Source organism: Indicator indicator, chromosome 36 (assembly GCF_027791375.1).
Source record: "Indicator indicator isolate 239-I01 chromosome 36, UM_Iind_1.1, whole genome shotgun sequence".
NCBI lineage: Eukaryota > Metazoa > Chordata > Aves > Piciformes > Indicatoridae > Indicator > Indicator indicator.
Window position 1 is genome coordinate 4915324 of NC_072045.1, and position 25580 is coordinate 4940903.

The 25580-nt window shown below is 51.2% G+C and overlaps 2 protein-coding genes across 6 annotated transcripts; both read left to right on the forward strand.

Annotated features, from left to right (window-relative positions):
• Positions 1–4180: 4180 nt before the first annotated feature.
• LOC128978444 (tropomyosin alpha-4 chain) lies at positions 4181–14610 on the forward strand. 5 transcript variants are annotated; one of them, XM_054396358.1, is made up of 10 exons: positions 4181–4294; positions 7622–7747; positions 10708–10841; positions 11099–11216; positions 11537–11607; positions 12122–12197; positions 12791–12853; positions 13003–13072; positions 13593–13671; positions 14267–14610. In XM_054396358.1, the coding sequence occupies exons 1-10, from the start codon at positions 4181–4183 to the stop codon at positions 14331–14333; spliced, it is 918 nt and encodes a 305-aa protein (XP_054252333.1). In that variant the 3' UTR covers positions 14334–14610. The 5 variants fall into 5 exon arrangements, with proteins under 5 accessions (XP_054252333.1, XP_054252334.1, XP_054252335.1 ...); XM_054396359.1 differs by lacking the exon at positions 13593–13671; XM_054396360.1 differs by lacking the exons at positions 4181–4294; positions 7622–7747; positions 13593–13671 and adding an exon at positions 8550–8690.
• A 680-nt stretch (positions 14611–15290) lies between these two features.
• Positions 15291–21751, forward strand: LOC128978432 (ras-related protein Rab-8A). The gene is made up of 8 exons (XM_054396342.1): positions 15291–15420; positions 16017–16077; positions 16285–16345; positions 16860–16937; positions 17371–17460; positions 18038–18103; positions 19276–19326; positions 20245–21751. The coding sequence occupies exons 1-8, from the start codon at positions 15297–15299 to the stop codon at positions 20335–20337; spliced, it is 624 nt and encodes a 207-aa protein (XP_054252317.1). The 5' UTR covers positions 15291–15296; the 3' UTR covers positions 20338–21751.
• Positions 21752–25580: the final 3829 nt, after the last annotated feature.

Genomic DNA, 25580 nt, shown 5'->3' on the forward strand with positions numbered 1-25580 from the left:
CTCAGGTCCTGTTAACCACCTCATGATCCTTCCCTCCCCGATTCTGCCCCTGCTCTGCTCTCCACAGTCCTGTGCTCCCTCTCAGGCCTCCTACAGCCCAAACTCTCAGCACACCTTCACAAACCCTGCCAGGCCTTCCCTCAGTAGCGCTCACAGCATCTGCGGCCATGAGGGGAGACCACCACAGAGCTCACCACGAGATCCACAATCTCCTTCCTCCTGTGGAGTGAGCTAGCGTGGCACTGAAAGACAGACCTTCAGAAAAACTGCCCTTTATTTAGCAAAGCATGATGGCAGAATGGACATGAAGCCAATACCAGCACGATGCCTTCAAGCAAGGTCAGAGCCCCACAAACCATCCCTAAAGCACCACCAGGCCTGTCAGAGCACCCGCTAGGCTGATCGGGCTGCCTTTTGTGGAGAGATTGCCTGCTGTTTCGATTGACAATAAAAACAATGCTCACACTACTACTAACAATCCAAATCCCGGGCGGCCCCAGGCACGGCCTGCTAAAGAGGGCTGGGCCCTCACCATCCCAAGATGGCTGCCAAGGCGCCGCCCTGGGCACAGGGGCCGTGCTGTGGCGGCGCCAAGATGGCGGCGCGCCCGAGGACTACACCTCCCAGAGGCCTGTGCGCCACCGGCGCCTCCGCGGCTCCCTCAGCTCCCTTGTTAACGGCCGTTAAACACCTCCGGATTCAGGCGTTTGGGTGGGGTTTTTCCTTTTCCCGTGACAGTGTTCGCTGGGAAAGAGGTGCTGGCTCTTCCCCATTTGGCGTGTGGCTGTTCTCGCCACGCCTCGCGTAATTAGATGTGCTTTCTCCTCTCAGAAATCTCCGTATTTCCCTCCCATCCTCTGTAACGAGGTGGCCCCCACGGGTTTGTTTTGTTTTATTTTGTTGGGGTTTTTTTTGGTCCAGGTTTGGTGATTTAAACAGCGAGCGATAAAAACACGCAGGTGCTGAGCCTGGGAACAGGTTTGAGGAGTTGGGGTGAGGCACTGCATTGGCACCGCTGCCGACCATGCGGAAGCGGCGTTAGAAAGGAGCAAACCACACCGATCGCCGTCATGCTTTGCATCTCCCCTTGCCCTCCTCCTCGCTGCCTTTGCTGGCGCAGCCCTGGCTGAGGGCAGCAGCTTGCAGAGGGCGTTTGGGCTGATGCTGGGACCTTGGGTGTCAAGAAGGGTCGGTGGTGGTGATCGCAGCTGAAGACAAGAAGACAAACAGGCAGCCACCATCATGCTGCAGCTGCCCCTTCAGCCCCTCTGGCGTGGTACAGCCCTGGTGATCTCCCCTAGCTTGCTTTGGAGCAATGGACACCTTTAACAGCTTTTTTCTGCTGGCTGTGATATGGTGGTCCAGCTCACACGCTGATCCTGGGAGTACAAACCAGCTGGCTGTGTTTCCTGGCTGCTTCAGGGAAGACGATTGCCTCTTGCATATCAAGGGGGGGGCTGCAGGCGGTCAATGTAAGCGTAAAATGGCTCGGACTGTGCATGTTCGCTATCTGTTTGCCATCATCCTCGTTTTTGTCTGTTGCGTGAGACGAGACTGGGCACTCCCTGCAGGGTAGCCGCGTCTGGAAGCAGGATGCCACCAAGGGTGTGATTGAGGCAGAGGAGCCCTGAAGCAGCCAGGAAACACAGCCAGCTGGTTTGTACTCCCAGGATCAGCGTGTGAGCTGGACCACCATATCACAGCCAGCAGAAAAAAGCTGTTAAAGGTGTCCATTGCTCCAAAGCAAGCTAGGGGAGATCACCAGGGCTGTACCACGCCAGAGGGGCTGAAGGGGCAGCTGCAGCATGATGGTGGCTGCCTGTTTGTCTTCTTGTCTTCAGCTGCGATCACCACCACCGACCCTTCTTGACACCCAAGGTCCCAGCATCAGCCCAAACGCCCTCTGCAAGCTGCTGCCCTCAGCCAGGGCTGCGCCAGCAAAGGCAGCGAGGAGGAGGGCAAGGGGAGATGCAAAGCATGACGGCGATCGGTGTGGTTTGCTCCTTTCTAACGCCGCTTCCGCATGGTCGGCAGCGGTGCCAATGCAGTGCCTCACCCCAACTCCTCAAACCTGTTCCCAGGCTCAGCACCTGCGTGTTTTTATCGCTCGCTGTTTAAATCACCAAACCTGGACCAAAAAAAACCCCAACAAAATAAAACAAAACAAACCCGTGGGGGCCACCTCGTTACAGAGGATGGGAGGGAAATACGGAGATTTCTGAGAGGAGAAAGCACATCTAATTACGCGAGGCGTGGCGAGAACAGCCACACGCCAAATGGGGAAGAGCCAGCACCTCTTTCCCAGCGAACACTGTCACGGGAAAAGGAAAAACCCCACCCAAACGCCTGAATCCGGAGGTGTTTAACGGCCGTTAACAAGGGAGCTGAGGGAGCCGCGGAGGCGCCGGTGGCGCACAGGCCTCTGGGAGGTGTAGTCCTCGGGCGCGCCGCCATCTTGGCGCCGCCACAGCACGGCCCCTGTGCCCAGGGCGGCGCCTTGGCAGCCATCTTGGGATGGTGAGGGCCCAGCCCTCTTTAGCAGGCCGTGCCTGGGGCCGCCCGGGATTTGGATTGTTAGTAGTAGTGTGAGCATTGTTTTTATTGTCAATCGAAACAGCAGGCAATCTCTCCACAAAAGGCAGCCCGATCAGCCTAGCGGGTGCTCTGACAGGCCTGGTGGTGCTTTAGGGATGGTTTGTGGGGCTCTGACCTTGCTTGAAGGCATCGTGCTGGTATTGGCTTCATGTCCATTCTGCCATCATGCTTTGCTAAATAAAGGGCAGTTTTTCTGAAGGTCTGTCTTTCAGTGCCACGCTAGCTCACTCCACAGGAGGAAGGAGATTGTGGATCTCGTGGTGAGCTCTGTGGTGGTCTCCCCTCATGGCCGCAGATGCTGTGAGCGCTACTGAGGGAAGGCCTGGCAGGGTTTGTGAAGGTGTGCTGAGAGTTTGGGCTGTAGGAGGCCTGAGAGGGAGCACAGGACTGTGGAGAGCAGAGCAGGGGCAGAATCGGGGAGGGAAGGATCATGAGGTGGTTAACAGGACCTGAGTTTGAGAAAGAAGTGGGGGAATATGAGGGCATGCAGGTTAGCAAAGTCACTAAGTTTGCTCTGGGAGGTGAGGTAAGCAAGGCCTTGCTGGAGTCAGGACAAAGCAGGTCAGGTGCTGTGAAGCTAAGCAAGAGCATGTGAAAGCATGAGAAAGGGGCAATGGGGATGTATTTAATGGGACTACAAAAGGAAATAGGATTCATCCAGGGTTCCTTGGATGCTCTTGATAGTGTCCTCAAGTGGAGCTGCTCCTGATGTTCTTCCCAGAGCCTGCTCTTGCCTGACAGGGAGAAGGTGACTCTTTCATACAGCAGAAATAATTTACTGTGCTCATCAGACTGCAAACTCAGGTGTACTGTTCAGCTCCCTAAGTACTTAGTGAGTGAAATTTCAAAGAGGGGCACTCGATGCCTTTGAGCCTGAACTTGAGATCTAAACGTAACCTCTCTTATGTATTACACTATGACATTATAGCTAGCTCCTTCATACCAGTGCTGCTTTTCACAGCAAAAAAATCTGGCTGTCTTATAACATACCCTGCATCTTTTTATAACATACATTTAGCTACTTCTTAAAGTGTAGGTTTTGGTTGTGTTTTTTTTTTTTTTCCCCTAAGCATGGGGTTATTTTGGAGTAAGCCAAAAATACCCTTCCCTTTCCTTCATTAGCCTTATGCCATTATTACAAGAAACCAGACCATCCCCATAGATCTATTGGGCTGTTTAATTGCTCTGCAAACACGGAGGGGTGCTAATAAGCTTTCTTTCAAGCATGTGTTCATGTGTCAACACTTCTGCTTCTGTCAGAAGCTTAAAAATGGAAACAGTTTTCTCTTTAAGAAAACAGGACCCAAATAAGGAGATGATGGAGTGGTGAAGATTCCTCTAGCGAGTCTGTTCCAGCTCATTCCTTAGAAAGGCTGTGTATGAAAGATCAGAGAAGGGCCAATAGATCTGGGCTTTGTCCAGGGGTCTCTGGGTTTAAAGCTCTCTACAACCACTTGAGCTCATTTTCCCTGTGACACAGGCTGGGTACAACTTGTTTCTCTGCCCAAGCTGTTACAAATCTAAAACTTTACTCCCTGGGAATTCTTTCAGTAGCATCAGAGATACAACCTATCCTTTAGCAAAAATGGAAGCTATCAAGAAAAAGATGCAGATGTTGAAGTTAGACAAGGAGAATGCCATTGACAGAGCAGAGCAGGCTGAAACGGATAAGAAGGCAGCAGAGGACAAATGCAAACAGGTAAGTAGGAATAAGATCACTGATTGTGTATGCACTGTGCAGATAAGTGTAACAAAATACTCTGCTGCAATTTTCTGATTCAGAAAGCAAAATAATTTGAAGCCAGGTTTCCTGTTAATCTTCTTTTGAAGTCTTTTTTCCTTTTTGTGATGTTACACTCATAGAGCCAGGTCTAGGTATTAGCTTCTCTTTTCAGCCATCTGAGGCTTTGCAAAATTAGCAGCATCCACAGATTATCAAGAGCACTTTGTCTAACTTTTCTTGAATCTTATACAATTGCCTTAATTTTATGCTTGTGATTCCATGGCAAAGGCCTTACATATTGCAGATCAAAGCTGTATAGCTTGAACACCTGAAGGACTATTGTTTGTACCTCCTGGAGAGGTAGCTGTGTCTAAACATGGTTCTAAACATTCACTTCTCCTTTAGGTGGATTAATAAAGTTCACTTGACTAGTCCTTGGCATACAGGGTGCCCCTCAGAGGTGCCAGCTGTGACTCAACAGTAGATAGGTTCTATTATTTTTTTTGTTAAGAATAATCAGAAACATCTTAATTTGAAAGCTCTGAACTGCATTTTAGTGATAACATTTTCATATTCTTTTGCTATTCAATGTTCTTTATTCCGTTCTTTCCCTCAGATTTGAGCTGTATGTTCAGGAAATGGCCTGAAATTGTGCCAGGGCAGGTTTAGATTGGATACTGGGAAAAATGTCTGTACTGAAAGGGTGGTCAGGGATTGGAACAGGCTGCCCAGGGAGGTGGTGGAGCCACCATCCCTGGAGGTGTTCAAAAAATGTGTGGACATGGCACTTGGGGACATGGTTTAGTGGCCACGGCAGTCTTAGGTTGGTGGTTGGACTCAATGACCTTAAAGGTCTTTTCCAGCCGAACCAATTCTATGATTCTAAGCATTTTCAGAATGATTTCGAAATATAAGTTGACTACATTTAAGTTCCTTACAGCACCTCTTGTAAAATCATCATCCTCTAAATGTGACTGCTTCCACTACATCTTCTAGACTGCTCTAATACCTTGGTAGCATTCATTTGGCCAAATATTTCTCATATTCAAGTTGAATTGGAGGTTCTGGATGATATAACTAAATTTCAACTGCTTGTCCACTCAAGTGAAGCAACGAAAAAAGAGTTTCCACCAGCGTCAGGTGCTGCTGTGTTCCCCTCTGCCCCAAGCAACAGGAAAACTCCTTGTCCCTTCTGTGTCATTACAGCAAAGTGCCACAAGCTGCACACATCACCCTTCGTGTGCAGTCCCTGTTTCTTCCCTGGCTGCAAAGCAGCTGGGCAGATGCTGTTCTGCTGGGCCACAGTTTCCCCAGCTGATGTTTCTGTGCTCAGTTACAGCCACAGCAGATTGTTCCTGCCAGTGGTTAATGGTGATGGAACACTTGGTCCTCCTTTACATTTCGCTCTCAAAGGTGATTTCCTACAGAAAAATGACACAGTTATGGGAATTTCCAAGTATCTCCATGAGGGTAATTCACAATAAAAGCTAAAAAAGAAAACCAAATCTTTGCTCTCACTCTTCTGAACTGCCTCCAATTTTTCAGCTGGTTTTTTTTTTTTTTAATGTGGCTGCAGTACTCAAGTAGTTGTTTTTACTGTCACACATAAAGCAGCACCACCCTTTCCTGCTGCTCACTGTCCCCCTGTTACAGCACCCAAGTGAACACATTCTGGTTACTCAGAGTACAGCAACTTAGCAACATTCAGGAAAGGCAGACTACCAAAAATGTCACACCAGCTATCTTTGAAGCTAGACTGAAGACAGTTAATGCACCAAAACACAAACTATTTCAAGTGAACTATTTTGACAGACTAGATTTATGTGAAGGCAGAGCTAAACGGTTAAATCAGTTCCCCTCTACAGTCTGAACTGTTTTGTGTTGCAAATGAAAGGGTGGAACAGATGGGTTTGCAGGCAGCACCCTTATCAGCAGCCAGCCTCCTGATAATGGGAATTCTTCAGGGAGCATGAGATACTTTGTCATTAAACAGTCTCCTGGCAGGTTATAAATAGTCCCCTTTAGCCTACAATATGGATTTATATGGTATGGAGGAGAGGTTGTGAGCCTCCTGGCAGGATGGAGTATACCTTGTTGGCCCAGAGAATAATTTGGGTTGGAAGGGACCTCCAGAGGTCGTCAGGTCCCATCCCTGCTTTCAGCAGGCTCTGTCACAGACCAGACCTGCTCCCTCCTGCTCCCAGAGGATCACATTTGGTTTAAGTGTCTTGATGTACAAAAAGTTATTAGAAAACAACCACTTGTTTTTTGTAGCTGCATAGGAATGGAATTGTTTCATTGGAAATCAGAGGGCAGTAGTAGTTAGAACAAACATAAGGACATCATTTTAAAACACTTGAATTATGCCTTAGAATTAACTGCCATGAGATGTTGTGGAGTCCAAAACAGAAATGAGGTGAAAAAAGGCCTTATAGCATGTTGTGTATCCAACCAGGTTCTGTGTCTGCAGTGAGGGGGATCAGAGAATCACAGAATAACAGGTCGGGATTGACCTTTAATGCTTCTCTAGTCCAACCCTCCTGCAGTCAGCAGGGACATCTGCAACCAGAGCAGGCTGCTCAGAGCCCCAAACAACCTGACCTGGAATCATTCCAGGGATGGGGCAGCTCCCACCTCTCTGGACAACCTGGGACAGGGTCTTACCACCTTCTGTGTAAAACATCTCTCCCTTCTCTCTGGTCTGAATCTCCCTCCTTTAGGTTTCAAACCATCCTCCCCTTGTCCTGTCACAAGAGGCCCTGCTAAAATGTCTGCCCCCAGCTTTCTTCTCAGCTCCTTTGAGCACTGAAAGGCTTAAAGAAAGTCTCCCTGGAGCCTACTTTTCTCCAACCCCAAATCTCTCAGCCTGGCCTCACGGCAGAGGGCTTTCAGCCTTCCTATCATTGCTGTGACCTCCTCTGACCTCCCTCTAACAGGTCTAGATCTCTGCTGCACTGAGGACTCCAGAGCTGGCCCCAGCATTGCAGGTGGGGTCTCAGCAGAGCAGAGCAGAGAGGCAGAATCCCCTCCCTCATCCTGATGCCTACACTGCTGGGGATGCAGCCCAGGATGTGACAGGCTCTGAGCTGCAAGAGCACACAGAGACATGCTTGAAATGATCCTTCCCTGGCAGCAGCTGCTGCTTGTTCTTGGACTGCTGCCCCAGCAGACCTTTGATCTGGGCTTTGATGACTCTGTGTGTTATGTTAGGTTGAAACCAATAGTAAAGAGAGAGTCTAAACACATTAATCTGTAACCAGTAGTACACCAGAACGCTCACTTTGGGTTTCTCTCTCTTGAAAGGTGGAGGATGAGCTGGTAGCTCTGCAGAAGAAGCTGAAAGGAACTGAAGATGAGCTGGATAAGTACTCGGAGGCTCTCAAGGATGCCCAGGAGAAGCTAGAGCAGGCTGAAAAGAAGGCCACTGATGTAGGTATCCATGGCTAACGCTGTCCTGTGACTGTGCCCTGTGCTCTGTAGTGTAGCTGCAAGGCAGAGTGATAAGACCTGCCGAGTGCCGCGGCTGCAGCACTTTGCCCAGGGCATGGGAAGGGGAGTGTTACCTCCAGTACCCGCCAGGGAGTCAGCACAGCTCAACAGGCACCTAAACTGGGGGGAACTGGGAGCACCGAACCCATCCGGGCTTCTGGAACGGGAGGGAAGTGATTGTGGACAGGAATTCCTCAGAAAGGTGAAATTTCCTTTAAATGAACAAAACGGTGAGGTTTCACGGAAGCTGGGCCAGCAGCAGGGTTCTGCTGTGGCCTAAAGAAGCCGTTTGGCCGCAGCCACACAAAGGGCTGAAAATACAGACCCGGCTCCCCAGGCACCGCCCGCTCGTTTTGGTGCCAAAACGGTCACTTTTGGCTCCTCTCCAAGCCTGGCCGTTACAAACCGGCGGGCAGGAGCTGCCGGCAGTGCGGCGAACCCCGCCCTCGGGGTCCTGGGGGTGTTCCGGGGAGCCCCGCGCTCTGCAGCGGCTGTCGCATCACGGAGCGATGCGGTGCCCGAAGCAGGGGCCGGGGGGCTTCCGCGGGGCCGGTGCTGGGACCCACCGGGGAATGGAGCAACCGGGCGGGGCACGTCCGGGGCGCGCCGGTCCCGGCGCTGCCTGCGCCGACTCCCCGGTGCGACGTCACCACCCTCCACCTCCAGCCGCCTGACGTCATCGGGCCATTGAAAGGCGCGGGGCCGCCACGTGCAGCAGCTCCGCGCCCTTCCCGCCGCCAGCGCCGCGCCCATGGCCGCGCCGAGCTCCCTAGAAGCGGTGAAGAGGAAGATCCAGTGCCTGCAGCAACAGGCGGATGAGGCGGAGGATCGCGCCCAGGTCCTCCAGCGGGAGCTGGACCTGGAACGGGACCTACGGGAGAAAGTGAGACCGCCCGGGCTGCCTTGCTCGCCTCTCTCGGTCGCTCTCTCCCGGGCTGCCCTGCTCCTTCCTTCCTGTCTCTGGCTCTCTCTTGCTGGGGCGTGCCTGGCTCTCTCCTGCTCCGGGAGGATGGCTCGGCTGCTGCCGCCTTCATTCCATCCTCAAGCTGTTCCCCCCCTCCTCGCTGCTCCGGCTCCGCAAACCCTGCGGGAACCGCCGGCGCTGCCGCAGCGCCTTCACCCGCACCGGCATCCGGGAGCACCGGGCGCGGCGGCCCTGGCTGGTCCCCGGCGCTCGCTGCTTATCGCGCTTCGGGGCCGTTCCTCTCGGAAAAGGCTTTGTGAGCAGCCATCGGCATCGGGGAGCGGTTACGAGTTTAGTAGGAAATGGCTGTTTAATTAGGAAAAGGCTCTGCATGACAAGGAGCAGCGAGTTCCCGCCTCTGGGCGCCGCACCGCTGGCTCCAGCACAGCTGGGAAATGTCCGAACTGCTGGAAAATAACTTTCCCTCCTGGTTTCCACAGAGAAATGAGAACTCTCCACTAGTGTGCGGCTCTCCCGGGGCCGGACAGCTGGTTTCACTTAGATTTGTGTGTGATCAGCCTTCCCGGCATCTTCCTGCTATTTTATCACATGTCAGCGAGTTAGTTTTACCGTATAAGGACTGCGGGCTGCTTCTGGGAGAGGTGGAGCCAGACTAACTCCAGCTTCCCAGTGGCCCCGTCTCCATAGCTCTGGAATCTTGCTTAATTAAAATATAAGTTAAAAGTGCCCTGTGTAGTGGAAGGAGCTCTAGACCGCCACAGAGCAGCTGCCAGTTCTCTACATGATCAATGCTTTGTGTGTAAACCGAGAAAGTTAAACACAGAGCACTGGATAAAAAACAAATGGAACGCTGGATAATTGCTGACTAGAGGAATCCTGGGTCAGCTTCCATTTGGATCAGGCACTGAAATGCTGTCCAAGATGGTACAGCTCTGAGAGGAAACCACTTCCTCCAGCTCAAGAGGAGCAGGCAGGAACCAGATTTGAGAAGCTGCAGCAAAACAAGTATTTTTAAACATAAAGCGTGAAACCAACTGCCCTTCCAGATCTGCAGCCTGGAAAAGTCGTTAAAAAAATAAAAAAAACTTAGACATGGCATCACACTCAGACTGGGGACAACTGAGTGCACAAACCTGGCAGTTCGTAAATTGGGGCTTTGTTTTCCTCCCAGTAACAAGCAACTAAAGCAGCCATATCTTAAACAGGAAACTGATGGACACCAGTTTGTTCTCGCTGCCTGTGTGTGAGCGTTGTTCCCTACAGCCCCCCTCCAGTTACTGCCCAGTTTGGGGTTTTAAACACTGTTGCTCCCAGTTGCTGTGCACTTTATTCAGTGACATCTAAAGAGATTTTTATTGTTAGGAAATGCTTGCTGCCTAATTCCTTAACTACCACAGGAAGTGCTGACGAAGGAAAGAGAACTTACTTTAAGGACATACCTAATTTTGCCCTATTGATGTTACACACAAGACTGACTCTGCAAGCTGAGACCAACCCTATCTGCCCAGCTGACAGCCCAGAGATGATAGAGTGTTTGCAGGCACGACCTGCAGTGGGTAAAGAACAGGCTTGAACAGGATATTGCTGCAATCTATGATGAAACCAAGAACTGAGAGATGAATTGTGAAGTTTTTTGGAACAAGCATTATGGGAACAGTTCAGTTTTTAACTTTGTTGTCCTGTGGCTAGATCCTGCCCCTGTGAAGTGATCTGAAAATAGGTCTGTGATGGACCCTTTGTTGTGTGGCAGGAATGCTAAGTGCCAGTAAAAAAGAAAAGCAGCACATACCCCATACCTTGAAATTCCTGAGATGCCAGAGTTTAAACAAACAAAAAGCAGAGGCAGAAAGGTTCCTAGAACTTCCTGCCTGCTGAGGAAGGGCCTTTGCAGTTAGGGAAAGCGATTAGTTGAGAACATTTGTCAGGCAGAAGCTGGCTCCTGCAGAGCCTCATTTTGGGTGGGTGTTTCTCACAGGCTGAAGGTGAGGTGGCAGCTCTCAACAGACGAATCCAGCTAGTGGAAGAGGAGCTGGATCGTGCCCAGGAACGGCTGGCCACAGCCTTGCAGAAGCTGGAGGAGGCTGAGAAAGCAGCAGATGAGAGCGAGAGGTACATGGCCTTTTTATTTGGTTAAAAATTGAATGTATAGCAACAATATGTCTGTATAGTTTGTATCTGCACTGCAGGTCAGAGACTCAGAACTTGTTTGTAAGCTCAGCTGCGGCGTTCTGTTGGCTTTGAAGAACGCCGTAGCACGGTCACAACAGGCCACTTCAGTTTACAAACACTGAGTTCCACTTGAGGCTCTGTGAGATAAAAGTGCTGAAATAATTCTGCATTAAACGTGCTTGCTTTGGCTTCCACAGAGGAATGAAGGTTATTGAGAACAGAGCAATGAAAGATGAAGAGAAAATGGAAATTCAGGAGATGCAGCTGAAGGAGGCGAAGCACATCGCCGAGGAGGCTGACCGCAAATACGAGGAGGTAAAAGGGGTCAGGAGGTGATTAAACACAGGGGGAGAACCCTGAACAACTCTGATGCCCTGCAGCTGAGTCACTTGTTGAACACTTTTCCCTGCCTGATGGTTCCCCTTCATTCCAAAAAGGAACTGTTTCAATGGTGACTTTGCAGCACCTTTCATGCCAAAAATGGGGCAAAACCCAGCTTGTTTGGGGTAGGGTCTGGCATGTCTGTGCATGGTTCAGTCCAGTTCCATCTCTCAGGAGGAAAGCTGCAGCACAGCACAGAGAGAAGCATGTAAGGCATCACAGCCTGGCTTGCCACAGCTGCTGTCTCTTTACAGGTTGCTCGCAAGCTGGTTATTTTGGAGGGTGAACTGGAAAGAGCTGAGGAGCGTGCAGAGGTGTCTGAAGTGTGAGTAGCTTCATAGACATGGGATCGGTTCAGAACACAGCCAAGGGGTACTGTAGACACCTTCCTGTGCTGTCTGTCATTAGATAAGAATTCACCCCTGGTGGCAGTGTATGCAGAAAAGCTTTTCTGTTCCCTGTACACCCAGGTTTAGAATTGTTTTGACTGGAAAAGACCCTTAAGATCATTTGAGTCCAACTATTATCTATCTCCACCAAGTCTGGGGTTAAACCATGTCCCTCAGCACAACATTTCTGCAGCTTTTAAACACCTCCAGAGAGGGGGTTTCAACCATCTCCCTGGGGAGCCTGTGCCAGCCTTTGAGAACCCTTTCAGTGAAGAAATTTCTTCTGGTGTCCAACCTAAACTTTCCCACTAGTTTAGAGGAAGGATTAAAGATTTTCTCCTTTCTGACTTTATAATTACTTCATCCTCTGAATTTTCAGACATCTTGAAAATTAAATCCAACCCTAACAGGGACAGCAATAATTTGTACTTGTTTTGGTTGTTCCTACAGTAAATGCAGTGACCTTGAGGAGGAGTTAAAGAACGTCACCAACAACCTGAAGTCCTTGGAAGCTCAGTCTGAAAAGGTTGGTTCCTTCAGTAAACTGAGGGGGATAAGGGCAAAGTCAAACCCCATAAATAAACTCATCAAAATGTTGCAGAAATACAGAGAAGGGGTTCAGCTGGCTCCTGCTCCACAGGGCACTGAGTCCTGCCCAAACCCAAGGCAATGCTCAATGCTCTGATTGTTAGCTGCAACCCTCCAAGCCAGGACTCACATCTCCATTCCTCACACCAGTTTGCTGCTGACTGCTCTGCATTCTGGTCTCACTCTTCTGTGGGTTTTATCCTCTTAATAAATCATTAAAACTCTTGATTTCGTTAATCAGTTGTTCCTGGCTAGATTAAATTGATCCAGAAAGCTTCATATCCTCATGCATATGCAGCTAGTTTTGTGCTGCCTGAGCCTGTTGAGGTGTAAGATGACACATGAAGGAATTTGGACATCCCCAGTCTACAAGTGATGGTTTATGAAGCAGAGTCTGAAATGTCTTGGTGAAGAGGAAAGTGGAAATGCAGCCTTTGTCAAAGGAAAAGTGGCTATAAATAGGTCAGGGTTTCATAAACATCTGTTATTGTTGCTACAGCTTCCCTTAAAGAGTCTTTATTGTTTTCACAGTACTCGGAAAAAGAAGATAAATACGAAGAAGAAATCAAGATTCTCTCTGACAAGCTTAAAGAAGTAAGTGGGTCCAGCTCCAAACCAGGGGTCCACCCCAGACCATGTCCATCCCCTGCCCCTGTGTCCTTCCCCAGACCCCATGTCCAGCCCCAATTGTCCAGCCCACCATTTTTTAACAGCATCCAGTTACTCTTCTTTCATCTTTCCAGGCTGAAACTCGTGCTGAGTTTGCAGAGAGAACAGTTGCCAAACTGGAGAAGTCTATTGATGACCTGGAAGGTAGGAACTGACTCAGCTTCATTTAGAGTGGTCAATTTCAAATCAGAAACCAGAATTCTAGGAGTGGGTGTTGGATGTTACTAGGAAAGGGCAGAAGTTCCCATCAGGCCTATCTGCAGATGGGGGCAGTCTGTTCTCTGGATGTCTGTCCCTCCCTGGCAGGAGGATGCTTTCCTGGAAAAGGTTCCGTTTCCAAAAGCTGGGGACAATAACCTGGTTTGGGCCAACTCACAGAGAGAGGGACACAAGGGCACTTTTCAATTAAAACAAGATGATCCGTGCCCTGCTTAATCTGTACTGAAAAACAATCAGAGAGATTAAACCCCAGGAAGTGTAGATGAGGGTTCTGCCCAGGCAGCTGTGTGCAGTTCTTGCTCCCAGGGGATACTCAATTTACTGTTTCTGTTTTCTTCTCGTTTTCCTCCCCACCTGCTTTGGCTGCTGCCTTCTGACTGTCTCCTGCTCTGCGCCTCTCTCTGGACTGTTTCTCTGCATTTCTTGCCGCCCTCGTGCCGGGCAGATGAGCTGTATGCTCAGAAGCTGAAGTACAAAGCGATCAGTGAGGAGCTTGACCATGCTCTCAATGACATGACCTCCCTGTGAGCTGCTCTGCTGCAGCCCCTTAAGCTTCTCTTGCCTGTCACACCTGTCACTCCTGTGCACCTTCCACAAGCGATCCTTCCACCTCCTCTGTAAGAACTGAGCTCAATAAAAACGAGATACCTCCACCTTTCAGCTGTGGGGCTTTATTTCCTTACAATTCACCCCAAATACACTGGCAGTGACAAGGACAAAATGTTCAGCTCCTCACACTGGGGACAGGCAGATGCCATCTGCGCAGAGGCCTCATCAGCCATGGCAAGGACCTGGAGCGCTGGCATATGCCTGGCTTTGGTTCCCCAGGATAGGTGTGGCAGCTTTGAATGTGTTTGGTGTGTATGTGAGGGGTAAAAACTGAGGACAATGACAACTTGGAAGGACATGTCCTGTAAGTCAAGTGTTAGATCAAGACAGGTCTGTCACATGCGATGTGTCCAGGAATTTCACTAAATGAGAGCAGTTACCAAAATCCTGGCCCTGTTCTGTGGCTGCTCTTCTAGCCTTGGCTTGAAGGCAAAGGTAAGTGGTGAGGGGTTTATTGAAAGAACATGGCTTACATCTTGGCTTTTTTTTTTTTGTCTTTTTTCTCACTAGAAAAACTTGCTCAAGCCAAAGAAGAGAACTTGGGGTTACATCAGACACTGGACCAGACACTAAATGAACTGAACTGTATATGACATGGCGGAGAACCCCCAGCGGCCAAGGGACCCTTCTCTCTGCATTTACTTATTGCTCCTCTCTCCTCTCTCTCTCTCTCTCCTGGAACAACCAATAAGTTATGAACAGTCAGACACCCACAGAGCCCCTCCAGGGGGTCAGCAGCACGGCTGTGGCTTGTCCTGGCAGTTCATTAGTCCTGTTAATGTACCTGGTAGCAGCTGTACCCCTGCTGTAGCGTCACCCGCCGCGAGCCTCTGATGGACCTTTCATATTAAACAGTTTCACACAGTGCTGAGCTCTCCTCGCCATCCTTTTACAGGGCTTCTGTTGGGAGGTGTCACAGCCCAGCATGCTATGGACACCTAGAGGCCTGATGTCACTGAGCCTTATAGCTACATAAAAGGTGAGTGGCAGGAAGTTGGGGCCAGATACTTAGTAGTGTGCAGTGACGGGACAATGGGCACAAACTGGAACCCAGGACGTTCTATCTGAACAGGAGGAGAAACTTGGTGTGAGGGTGCTGAGCCCTGGAGCAGGCTGTCCAGAGAGGTTGTGGAGTCTGCTCTGCAAAGATTCCAACCCCACTTGGCTGTTGCGAGCCTGGGCAAGCTGCTGCGGCAGGGGGGTTGGAATAGATAATTCCCAGAGGTCCCTTCCAACCTCACCATGCTGGGACGCTAGGATCCTGGCATCCATCCGCTCGCGCTCGTCTTCCGTCCGCAGCAGGAAGTGACGTTGTGCCGGACACCGGCCGCGGGGACCAGGTTGCCAATGGCGCCGCCGCTTACACCCCGACCAGGGCCGCCCGGCCAATGGGGCGCGGGCTCCGTGCGCTTCCTGACGGACTCTGAGTGACGCGCCCCTCTTCAGCCAATAAGCGCGGTGTAAGCGGTGATGGGCGGTGGGCGCGGCCCGTGAGGCGGCGTGGGGGGCGGGCGCGGCCGGAGGGGCGGTGCCCGCGAACATGGCGAAGACGTACGACTATCTCTTCAAGCTGCTGCTGATCGGGGACTCGGGCGTGGGGAAGACGTGTGCGCTTTTCCGCTTCTCCGAGGACGCCTTCAACGCCACCTTCATCTCCACAATCGGTGAGAGGCCCGGCAGGGCCACACCGCCACTAGCCGAGCCGAGCTCAGCGGCCCGGCCCGGGCCCTGCCGGCTGGGGGTCCCGCTTGGCGCGGACGGCGGCTCCGACTCCGCGCCTGGGAGCGGCTCGTCCCGCCCGGAGGGGTTTGAGGGCGACCGCCGTGGCTTCCGGTTCGGGATAGGGGAGCGGACGGAGCGGGTTCGCTGCGGCCGCGGTTGGCTCCGGCGGCTGCCGAATCTCTGTGACTGGTTCGGGAGGGGTGACCAGCCCGGCACTGAGCCTCGTCCCGGCGCCGGCTGCCTCCACGTCTCGGGAGTTGTGTTCACCGCAGCCGTGCGGAGAGGCAGGCTGGGACCGGCGCGGTGGTGTGTGGCGGAGTCACAGGATGATAAGGGTTGGAAGGGACTTCGGGAGATCTGGGTCGGGTCGCTCAGGACTTTGCTTGCTGCGTGTGAGCCGAGTGCGCTCTTTCGCTAGCTGAGGGGATGCTGCTCAGCTGGGGCCGAGAGAGGGAATCCGAGCAGGGAAGTGAGAGGGGAAAGTGTTCATTTGGTTATCGGCAGAAACTCGGAGTAATGTAGCTGCTTCTCGTTTCAGGTATTGATTTTAAAATTAGGACTATAGAGCTGGACGGCAAGAGAATTAAACTACAGATATGGTGAGAGTTTGCTTCTGCAGTTTCTGTGCTGGCTGGATGCCTGTCGGGGTCGGGTGGTGACATCCTTCCCCTTGTTCATCAGTTTACCTTAGAAACCAAAGGATGGTTCTGGGGCACCTAAGGACTGTTTCACGTTCAGTTAATTAAAGCTCTGGGTGTCGTTAGCCGGCAGGGGTTTGCATGAGCTCCTGTGTTTGTGCGTTGCAGGGACACGGCAGGGCAGGAGCGGTTCCGGACCATCACCACTGCCTACTACCGGGGAGCCATGGTAGGAGCCAGCTGCCTGCGGGGATGAACGCTGGCCACACACCACTGCCTGCCAGCCTCTGCGCTTGGCCTGGCTAAATATTGACAGCAGTGCCACCGTTTGAGGCAGTGCTGGAGTTGTGCTGGGACAGTGGGAGGTGCTGTGATGGCTTTTGTCTGGGCCCTGCTCTATAACTGCAGCTCCCCATGGCCCTTATCTCACCCGGCACACACCGACTGGGTGTCACGGGGAGCTGGGAACCAGCTGCTTAAAACTGGTCATAGGTTCACAGAATGGTTTGGGTTGGAAGGGACTTTAAAGATTATCCAGTTCCAACCCCCCTGCCATGGGCAGGGACAGCTCCCACCAGCCCAGGTTGCTCAAGGCTTCATCCAACCTGGCCCTTGGAACAGCTCCAGGGAGGGGACATCCACAACCTCCCTGGGCAACCTGTTCCAGTGTCTTCTCCACCCTCACTGTTAAGAATTTCTTCCTAATCTCCAGCTGAAACCCTCTGTCTCCTCTTGCTCTCCAGGGCATTATGTTAGTCTATGATATCACCAATGAAAAATCCTTTGAAAATATTCGGAACTGGGTCAGGAATATCGAAGAGGTAATTCTCTTTGTTTGTCTTTTTGCTTACTGGATGCCCACAGTGCTGTTTCATCCTCCAAAAGCTGTCAAAATGTTTCAGAGGTGTGAAGTTTGTTTTGAATTGATGTGCTGAGGGGTGCTTGGAACATGAATTGAATGAAAAATGGGCCAGTGCCTTCTGGAATGCCATGGTTATGGTAACACCAGAGCCAGCAGTGTGGGCTGCAGCCCTCCCAGTGGTGGGTGGCCTGGCAGATGCTTTTTCCTCCACAAAGTGACCCAAGAACTGTGGTTGTGCAGGGCACAGGCTGGGCTGAGGGGTCTGGGGGAGTCCATAAAGCTGTGGAGGATGCTTAGCACCAGCTTCTCCATGGCTGTATGCCTCATCTTTTGGCATTGTTTGTGTCAACCCACCTGAGCAAAGCCCTTTCTTTGCTCTGTTTCTGTCTCAGCACGCCTCACCAGACGTGGAAAAAATGATTCTTGGGAACAAATGTGATGCAAATGACAAAAGACAGGTTTCTAGAGAGCAAGGGGAGAAGGTAAGTGCTGGAGACTGGAGACTGAATGTCTTTGTTAACTTGGACCACTCAGGCTACCACAGTGGTGCTGGTCACTCTGTCCCTTGCTTTGGATGCTGTTGCTGAGCAGAGCTGCTGAATGTATCCCAAGCTGTATGCTTCCCTACTCTGATCCAATGCTGAGTCTCTGTTAACTGGGTCAGGATGTGTTGGGTGCAGAGCCAAAACTTGGACTTTGTCTTAGAAGAAGGCAGAAAAGTGATGCTGGAGCCTGGCATTTAGGAAATGGCACTTTTGGGGCTGAAGACATGGTGCATGGGGTTGGCTTTGCTGATGTCAGATCTTGCAGAGTCAAGGTAGAGAAAGTGCCCTGCAGATGTCACAAGACTGCCCAAGGAAAGGGACTAAAAGGCCCAAAGGAGGGGATTGAAGTGTGTGCAGGGTGTAACCAGCAGAACACAGCCCAGATGCTGAGAGGAGAGAGCTTCACCTCCTCATTTCTTCAGATGGTTCTGCTGGACTCAAACTGCTGGGAGGGCATTGTGCTTAAAGCTGTTCCCAACCTTACCCACCTAACACCAAACCTCCTTTTGTTCAGCTTGCTGCCAGTTTTGGGATTAAATTTATGGAGACCAGTGCAAAAGCAAACATAAACATAGAGAATGTAAGTACTGCAGCTTCCCTTGGGGCTGGGGCTGAGCTGGGGCAAGGGCTGGGAACACTCCCCCCATCCTGGTGGGTGCAGAGCTTGGGGGTTAGGTGCTGTGCAAGGGCATATCCCTGTGTTCTGTGAGTCACAGAGTGATAGGGCCTGGAAGAAACCTCCTCCAGTCCAGCCCCCTCCTAAAGCAGGGCACCCACAGCAGCTTGCCCAGGGTTGCAGTGTCCAGGTGGGGTTTGAATGTCTCCAGAGATGGGAGACACTTCTCTGGGCAGCTTGCTCCAGGCCTCCAGCCACCTTACATTGAAGAGGTTCTTCCTCGTGTTTAGATGGAACTTCTTATGGTCAGGTTTGTGCCTATTGCCTCTTCTCCTGTCACTGGGCACCTCTGAAGAAAACCCTGGTCCCATCCTTCTGACACCTACCCTCTCAGTGCCTTAATGCACTGATCAGATCCCCTCTCAGTCTTCTCCAGGCCAAAAAGCCCAAAGTCCCTCAGCTTTTCTTCACAAGAGAAATGTCCCAGACCCCTCACCATCTCCATAGCCCTTTGCTGTGCCCTCTCCAGCCAGTCCCTGTCCTTCTTGAACTGGGGAGCCCAAAGCTGGACACAATGCTCCCCATGAGGCCTCACCAGGGCAGAGAAGAAGGGGTGGAGAACCTCTCTCAACCTACTGGCCCCCCTTTTGATATCCCCCAGGATTCCAGTGACCTTCTTGGCCACAAGGGCTCAGTGCTGGCTCCTGGTGATCCTATTGTCCACCAGGGCACTGCAGAGCTGCTTTCCAGCAGGTCAGGCCCTCACCTGTGGAGGCCTTGTGCTCAGAGCAGATCACAGGGGTGTTAGCAGCCAGCTGTGTTAGAGCAGCACTCTGGAAACCTCCCCCTGTGTCTCTGCTTTCCCTAAGGGGGTTGAGAACTGCTGCTCTTTCCCCACTGCTGAGCCCTGGCAGTGCTCCACTCTGCCTGCCCTGTGCTGCTGTGGTTTCAGGTTCAGCAAAGAGCTTAGAAACAGAACATGAAAACCTGAAGTGGGGGAAAAACCAACCCAAAACCTTGATGTCCTTCAGGAGTTCAGCCTCTCTGGAAACTCAGGGAGGCAGCTTATTGCTAAGAAGCTGTTGGAAGCTGTTTTTATCCCCTGCCTCACACTTTGCTGCTTTACCTTGTCCCAGGCATTTTTCACCCTTGCAAGAGACATCAAAGCAAAAATGGACAAGAAGTTGGTGAGTAACCCTGACTTGGTCCAAACTGTCTTGAAATAGGGGGAAAAAACCCAAGGGAAGGCTAAGAGCATCTCCCATTCCCTATATTTTTCTGCTCTGTTTCATGGGGGATGCACTGAAAGTGCTTTTTCCAGTCTGGCCAAGCCAGGCTCTGACCTTGGCCTAGAAACAAACTGTCTCAGCCTTTCAGGAATTAGCTGCAATGGGTGAGAGTTTCTGAATTAGAACTATCTTTAACTGCTTTTATTGGGAGGCAGGTGAGTGCTGGAGCAGCTTAATGATCTTCCTTGCTGGCTGAAGAATGGAATCCTATAAATTAGACAGATGGGAGGCCCCCTTCCTACTTTAGGGGATGTCTTCAAAGCAGTGTGGCTGAAAATAGGTCCAGAACTGATTTTTTTTTTTTTTTTTTTTTTTCTTTTTTTTTCTTTTTTGAGGGGGGTAACTTCTGTGGAAACATCCTGAGAAATGATTTGCTTACCTTCTGTACAACAAACAAACATCCATTCCAGTCAGCTTTGGTCAGTTTGCTCCTTAGGAAATGAAGCTAATGAGGATTTTTTTCTGCTTTTACTGAGCATTCACCACCCCTGTGCCCAGCCCTGTGCTGACAGAGGTGTGATGTTTGGGTCTGGCTGTCAGTTCCTGAGTGTTTCAGGAGCCAAACATGTCCTGCCATTTGTTTTTAATCCCAGCTATCTCTGAGCTCATGGGAAGCAGAGGCAGAGTGTGTGTGCTGGTTGCAGATGTGCTTCTCTGCCTCCTTGTAGTGGCTGAGGTAAGGCTGAAGCCTGCAGTCCTGCTGCTTTCAGGGTTTGGGTGTGAGAAGGCTGATGCCACAGAATGAACTCTTTGGAGTAGGGATGCTTGGAAACTGTGAAGCACAAACCAGTAACTCCCTGTTCTTTGCACCTTCAGGAAGGCAATAGCCCACAAGGCAGCAACCAGGGAGTCAAAATCACACCAGACCAGCAAAAGAAAAGCAGCTTTTTCCGTTGTGTTCTTCTGTGAGGGACCACTGCCTTAACCTGAGCCCCTGGCTCAGCTGCACTGGACTTGTGCCTGCTCTGAGTGAGATCCTCCTCTGTCTGTGGGACTTAGCATTCTCCACCTACCTTTGTCACCCTCTGAGCCAGCTGAGGGAGAAGCTGTTCATTTGTTAGGCATCGTCTGACTCTTCGATTCGTGGAGACGGAAGAAGTTTTTATTTTTGTTTTGTTGTCAGGTTGCCACTGGGGCCATGCTTGTTTTTGTCTAGCAAGAGGGACTTACAGACCAAATGAAGCACCTTTGCTGCCAGGCTTCAGTCCTTCTGTTGCTTTCTGTTATGGACCCAAATTGGAAAGGGTTTGGTTTGGTTTGGTTTTTAAGTTCTGATCACAGTAAGGAAACTTCAATGCCAAGGTTAATAGAAGCACAGCAATGTGTCCAGGAGGTACATGTTGCTTCTCCACCTCTCTAGGGGCCTGTAGAACAACTGCATCACACCAGGACAGGCTCTACCTTTGGGGAAAGTAGGAGGAAGCTTTCTGCAGCTCCACCTCTTTGCTACCACAGAGAGAATCTTGCCCTGCCTGTGACTCGTTCTGGCGCCTTCCTCCAGACAATCCCCGAGTCCAACTGAAGTTGCAAAAGGAATCTTCCTGAAAGGAATCTCTATTTTTGATAAAAACCAAAGTGTGCTGTGACTCTGACAGACCCTGACCACCAGGAATTACTTGATCCATGCCAGACTTGACTGTAACTCAGTGCTCCAGCTGTTCAGAGGAGGTGGTGAGTCCTGGTGAGACACTTCCAGCAGCTGCTGGCTACAGTGAGTCCTCTTTAGACACAGCCAACAAGAGGTGATGGCTGCAGGGGGGGGGTCCTGAGCAAGCACTCTTGAGTCTGTGCTTGGAGAACCAGAGGCAGGAACACCCACTCAAAGTCTGTAACAGCACCAGGGGTGGCTCTTCCTTCTCCAGTCCACTCCAGGTCTGTCATGATGTAGTAGCTAGGTAGAAATGGTGACAAGAAAATGTATTGCACTGCTTCCAGTTGTGTGTTCTCAGGCACACTTGGCTCACATATGCAAATAAATGTTGCACATCCCAACACTTGCTGCAAACAGACTTTCTTCAAGTGAGATTTGCTTGGCTGCTGAGTTGAGTTCTCCATCACTTCAGGTTTCAGGCAGCAGCAGTGCAAAGCACGTTTAGCCCTCAGTGGGAAGAGTCTCTGTTGTGTTTTCTTGCTGTCCACACAGTCTCCTACATTCCACTGGATGAAAGTGTAACAGCCAAGTAACAGTGAAAGTGTAACAGCCTGGGTGGCTGCTGGCTCTGGAGCTCTTAAGTCATTGCTTGCTTGGATCTCTTAAGTCATTGCTGGCTCTGGAGCTCCTGAGTGGTTGCTTGCTTGGAGCTCCTTTGTAGCTGCTGGCTCTGGAGCTCCTGAGTAGTTTCTTGCTCTGGAACTCCCTTGTAGCTGCTGGCTCTGGAGCTCCTGGGTGGCTGCTGGCTCTGGAGCTCCTGGGTGGCTGCTGGCTCTGGAGCTCCTGAGTAGTTTCTTGCTCTGGAACTCCCTTGTAGCTGCTGGCTCTGGAGCTCCTGAGTAGTTTCTTGCTCTGGAACTCCCTTGTAGCTGCTGGCTCTGGAGCTCCTGGGTGGCTGCTGGCTCTGGAGCTCCTGAGTAGTTTCTTGCTCTGGAACTCCCTTGTAGCTGCTGGCTCTGGAGCTCCTGAGTAGTTTCTTGCTCTGGAACTCCCTTGTAGCTGCTGGCTCTGGAGCTCCTTTGTGGCTGCTGGCTCTGGAGCTCCTGAGTAGTTTCCTGCTCTGGAGCTCCTGAGTAGTTTCTTGCTCTGGAACTCCTTTGTAGCTGCTGGCTTTGGAGCTCCTGAGTAGTTTCTTGCTCTGGAGCTCCTGAGTAGTTTCCTGCTCTGGAACTCCTTTGTAGCTGCTGGCTCTGGAGCTCCTGGGTAGCTGCTGGCTCTGGAGCTCCTGAGTAGTTTCTTGCTCTGGAGCTCCTGAGTAGTTTCTTGCTCTGGAGCTCCTGAGTAGTTTCCTGCTCTGGAACTCCTTTGTAGCTGCTGGCTCTGGAGCTCCTGGGTAGCTGCTGGCTCTGGAGCTCCTGAGTAGTTTCTTGCTCTGGAACTCCTTTGTAGCTTCTGGCTCTGGAGCTCTTAAGTAGTTTCCTGCTCTGGAACTCCTTTGTAGCTGCTGGCTCTGGAGCTCTTAAGTTGTTGCTTGCTCTGGAGCTCCTGGGTGGCTGCTTGCTCTCTGTCCAGAGGCTGTAAGCCTGCCTCTCAGTTAGACTGACAAAAGGAGCCAGTAAGAACCAGCAGCTCCCCAGGCTTGCTGTGGAGTGATTGAATTCTGGTGTGTTTAATTCAGATGAACATCCAGGCTGTGTCCTGCCACTCCCTGGAATTGCTGACCATGCTTTGTTTACATTGAGAGCTGCACTTAAGGGTCAAATTAAACCTGATTTTAAACCTAACGATTTTTTTTTTTTTTTTCTCCCCTGGTTTTGTTCTCTCCAAGCCTGTGGTGTTCAGTTGTGGCCTCCAAAGCAGCACTCCCAAGTGGTGCTGTGGTTAAAAGATCTGTCAGGAGTTCAATCAGTGAACTTTACAGATCTGCAGCTTGCAGTGGGGCCCAGCAGGAGTCTCTCTCAAGTGGGGTGGGGGAAAGAAAAAAAAAAAAAAAAAAAAAAGGGCATTTTCCTGTGTCAGTTACTGGGTTATGAAAATGCATTTGATAAGCTACCAACCTCTGGCTTTTTTTTTTTTAACAGCTTGCAGAGCACAGAGAGCTCTGTTCATGGTTAAAATCCTCTGCAAAGCTTTGCTCTAACCAGAACCTCCTGGTGCTTGGGGTTTTGTTTGCTTGTGGCTTCTCAGCTGTGGAGGAGTTGGTGACAGCTGGAGGATGAGTTGAGGGGAAGCTACTGGAGAGCCTTCCAAGTCCCTCTGTGCTGCTGCCAGCCTGTGCCTCTGTCCTGAGGTGAGGATGCTTCTGAAAGAAGTCTTCCTGTGTGTGCTGCCAGAAATCCCAGAGGCAGAAGTGGGGAGGTGGTGAAGGCAGGGCCTGAGTTGTGTTTTCCCACACAAAAGTGACCTGGTTGAGGATTTGTTTGTGGCTCAGGGAATGTGAATTGTCTCCCAGCCCTCCTTGCACTTCAGGGTGAGCAGACTGACTGCCCCAGGGGGCTTGGTCTAAGTTGGTATCCCAGGCTGTCCCCTGGGCACTGCCTACCTGGTGCCAGTGCCTAAGCTGATAACTCAGCTTGAGATGAGCAAGCAAACATTAATTTACCAGTGGCTGAAGCCTGAAGGATGGAATTGGGTTCTCACTCCTCACTTTTGAGCTGCTCTCTAGCACTCAGAGCTGCCTCTCCCTAGGTGAATACCTTCCTGTTGCTTCTGCACATCCCTGTACCCAATTCCTAGCAGGAATTCCTTTCACAGCCTGATTTTTATCCAGTGGCCAACAACATCCTTGCCTGATCTCAGGAAGTTTCCTACAGTTACTGTGACTACAGTCATCACTGTACTTCTGAGGAGTGGAGGGGGAGGATGCAGATCACCCAGGAATTAAATCAGCCTGAGCAATATGAAAGCTAAAATGCAGGTGGAGGGCAGGAGAAGGTTCAAGCTTCAGTTGTTTGGCTCCATGCTGTTAAACACAGCCAGAAATCTTGGAGCAGTCCAGCATGCAGCTGATGTTTTCCACACTTTTAAAAGTATGGAAAGACCATGACCAGCAGAGGTGCTGCAGGAATAGGTGCAGTGTGGATTTGTAGCTCAGGTTGCTTGCAATAAAGAGGGGGGGAAAAAAAACAAAAACCAAAACCCCAAACAAACACCTCTGAAGCTGGAGGTAAAAATGATGAAAGCTTGAGGAAGCTCAAGAGAGCTGCAAACCAAACTCTGCCTGCTGCACCTTCCCAGGCTCAGGAGGATGCCACTAAGACTTCATAGAATCAGAGAATCCTAGAATCAGGCAGGGTTGGAAGGGACCACAAGGCTCAGCCAGTTCCAACCCCCCTGCCATGGCCAGGGACACCTCACACCAGATCAGGCTGGCCAGAGCCTCATCCAGCCTGGCTGCAAACACCTCCAGGGATGGAGCCTCAACCACCTCCCTGGACAACCCATTCCAGGCTCTCACCACTCTCAGGGTGAAGAACTTCTTCCTCACTTCCAGCCTGAATCTCCCCACTTCCAGCTTTATTCCATTCCCCCCAGTCCTAGGGTTTCACTTGGTTTGTAGAGAACCAGCCTCAGTTTTGAACTCCCTGCCTTGGCTGAGTATCCTCTTGCCCTGTGGCTGACCTGAGTTTGGAGGCTGGTTGCAAATATTTTTGGGTAGTCTTCACCCTTTGGGTGGCTCTTCCAGCCATAAGTGGTGGAACTGCTGTGTTGGAAGATTCCTGTTGCCTGGCTCCTGTGCTGCCAGGCACAGCAAATGTTCCTCTGGCAGCAGGGCCTCCAGACTTTCCAGCCTGCCATTTATAAATCCTATGGATTCTTGCAAAGCTCTTTACTGCTGCTCAGAATGCTTTGGTCTCTCCTTTCATGTGAGGTGGTGATCAGCCTGCTGGAGAGTGGCACAGGGCTTGGTGGTGGTGGTGGTTGGTTGTGGTGTCTTTGGCTGGTGAGGGTGCTCAGAAGCTCTCCCCATGGTTCCTTGTCTTGGACATGAAGTGTTTGGTGATTGGGATAAAGAGCTGAGGGCTGGGGGTCAGGAGGGAGGGGACAGGGACAGGCTCTGCTCACCTGTACCCTGGGATAGGACAAGGGGCAATGGATAGAAACTCCAGCACAGGAGGCTCCACTTCAACATGAGGAGGAACTTCTGCACTGGGAGGCTCACAGAGCCCTGGAGCAGGCTGCCCAGAGAGGTTGTGGAGTCTCCTTCTCTGGAGCGTTTCCAGCCCCCTCTGGATGTGTTCCTGTGGGACCTGTGCTGGATCCTATGGTCCTGCTCTGGCAGGGGGGTTGGACTGGATGATCTCCAGAGGTCCCTTCCAACCCCTCACATCCTGTGGGAGGAAATGGAGGATGGGCTCAGTCTGTCCTGGAAGTCCATGGGGGCTGGGAAGGAATGAGGACTAACTTCTGCCTTCATGTGTAGGTTCAGCAGAGATCTGCTCAGCTGAACACTTGCCAGGAAGGTGCAGTTTGGTTCTTTCAGGCTGCCTTATTCCATCACCATTCCCTCACTGTTCCTGTGGGTGACACAAGCTTGGGGGAAGGACTTGCTCTGGAGCCT

What these genes read in the sequence shown, in the direction of transcription:
- LOC128978432 (XM_054396342.1), top strand. Translation starts at nt 15,297, where the DNA reads ATGGCGAAGACGTACGACTATCTCTTCAAGCTGCTGCTGATCGGGGAC. An exon ending in CACCTTCATCTCCACAATCG is followed by an intron (nt 15,421 to 16,016) that starts GTGAGAGGCCCG and finishes TTCTCGTTTCAG; the next exon opens with GTATTGATTTTAAAATTAGG. An exon ending in CAAACATAAACATAGAGAAT is followed by an intron (nt 18,104 to 19,275) that starts GTAAGTACTGCA and finishes ACCTTGTCCCAG; the next exon opens with GCATTTTTCACCCTTGCAAG.
- LOC128978444 (XM_054396358.1), top strand. Translation starts at nt 4,181, where the DNA reads ATGGAAGCTATCAAGAAAAAGATGCAGATGTTGAAGTTAGACAAGGAG. An exon ending in CTGAAAAGAAGGCCACTGAT is followed by an intron (nt 7,748 to 10,707) that starts GTAGGTATCCAT and finishes TGTTTCTCACAG; the next exon opens with GCTGAAGGTGAGGTGGCAGC. An exon ending in GCAGCAGATGAGAGCGAGAG is followed by an intron (nt 10,842 to 11,098) that starts GTACATGGCCTT and finishes TGGCTTCCACAG; the next exon opens with AGGAATGAAGGTTATTGAGA.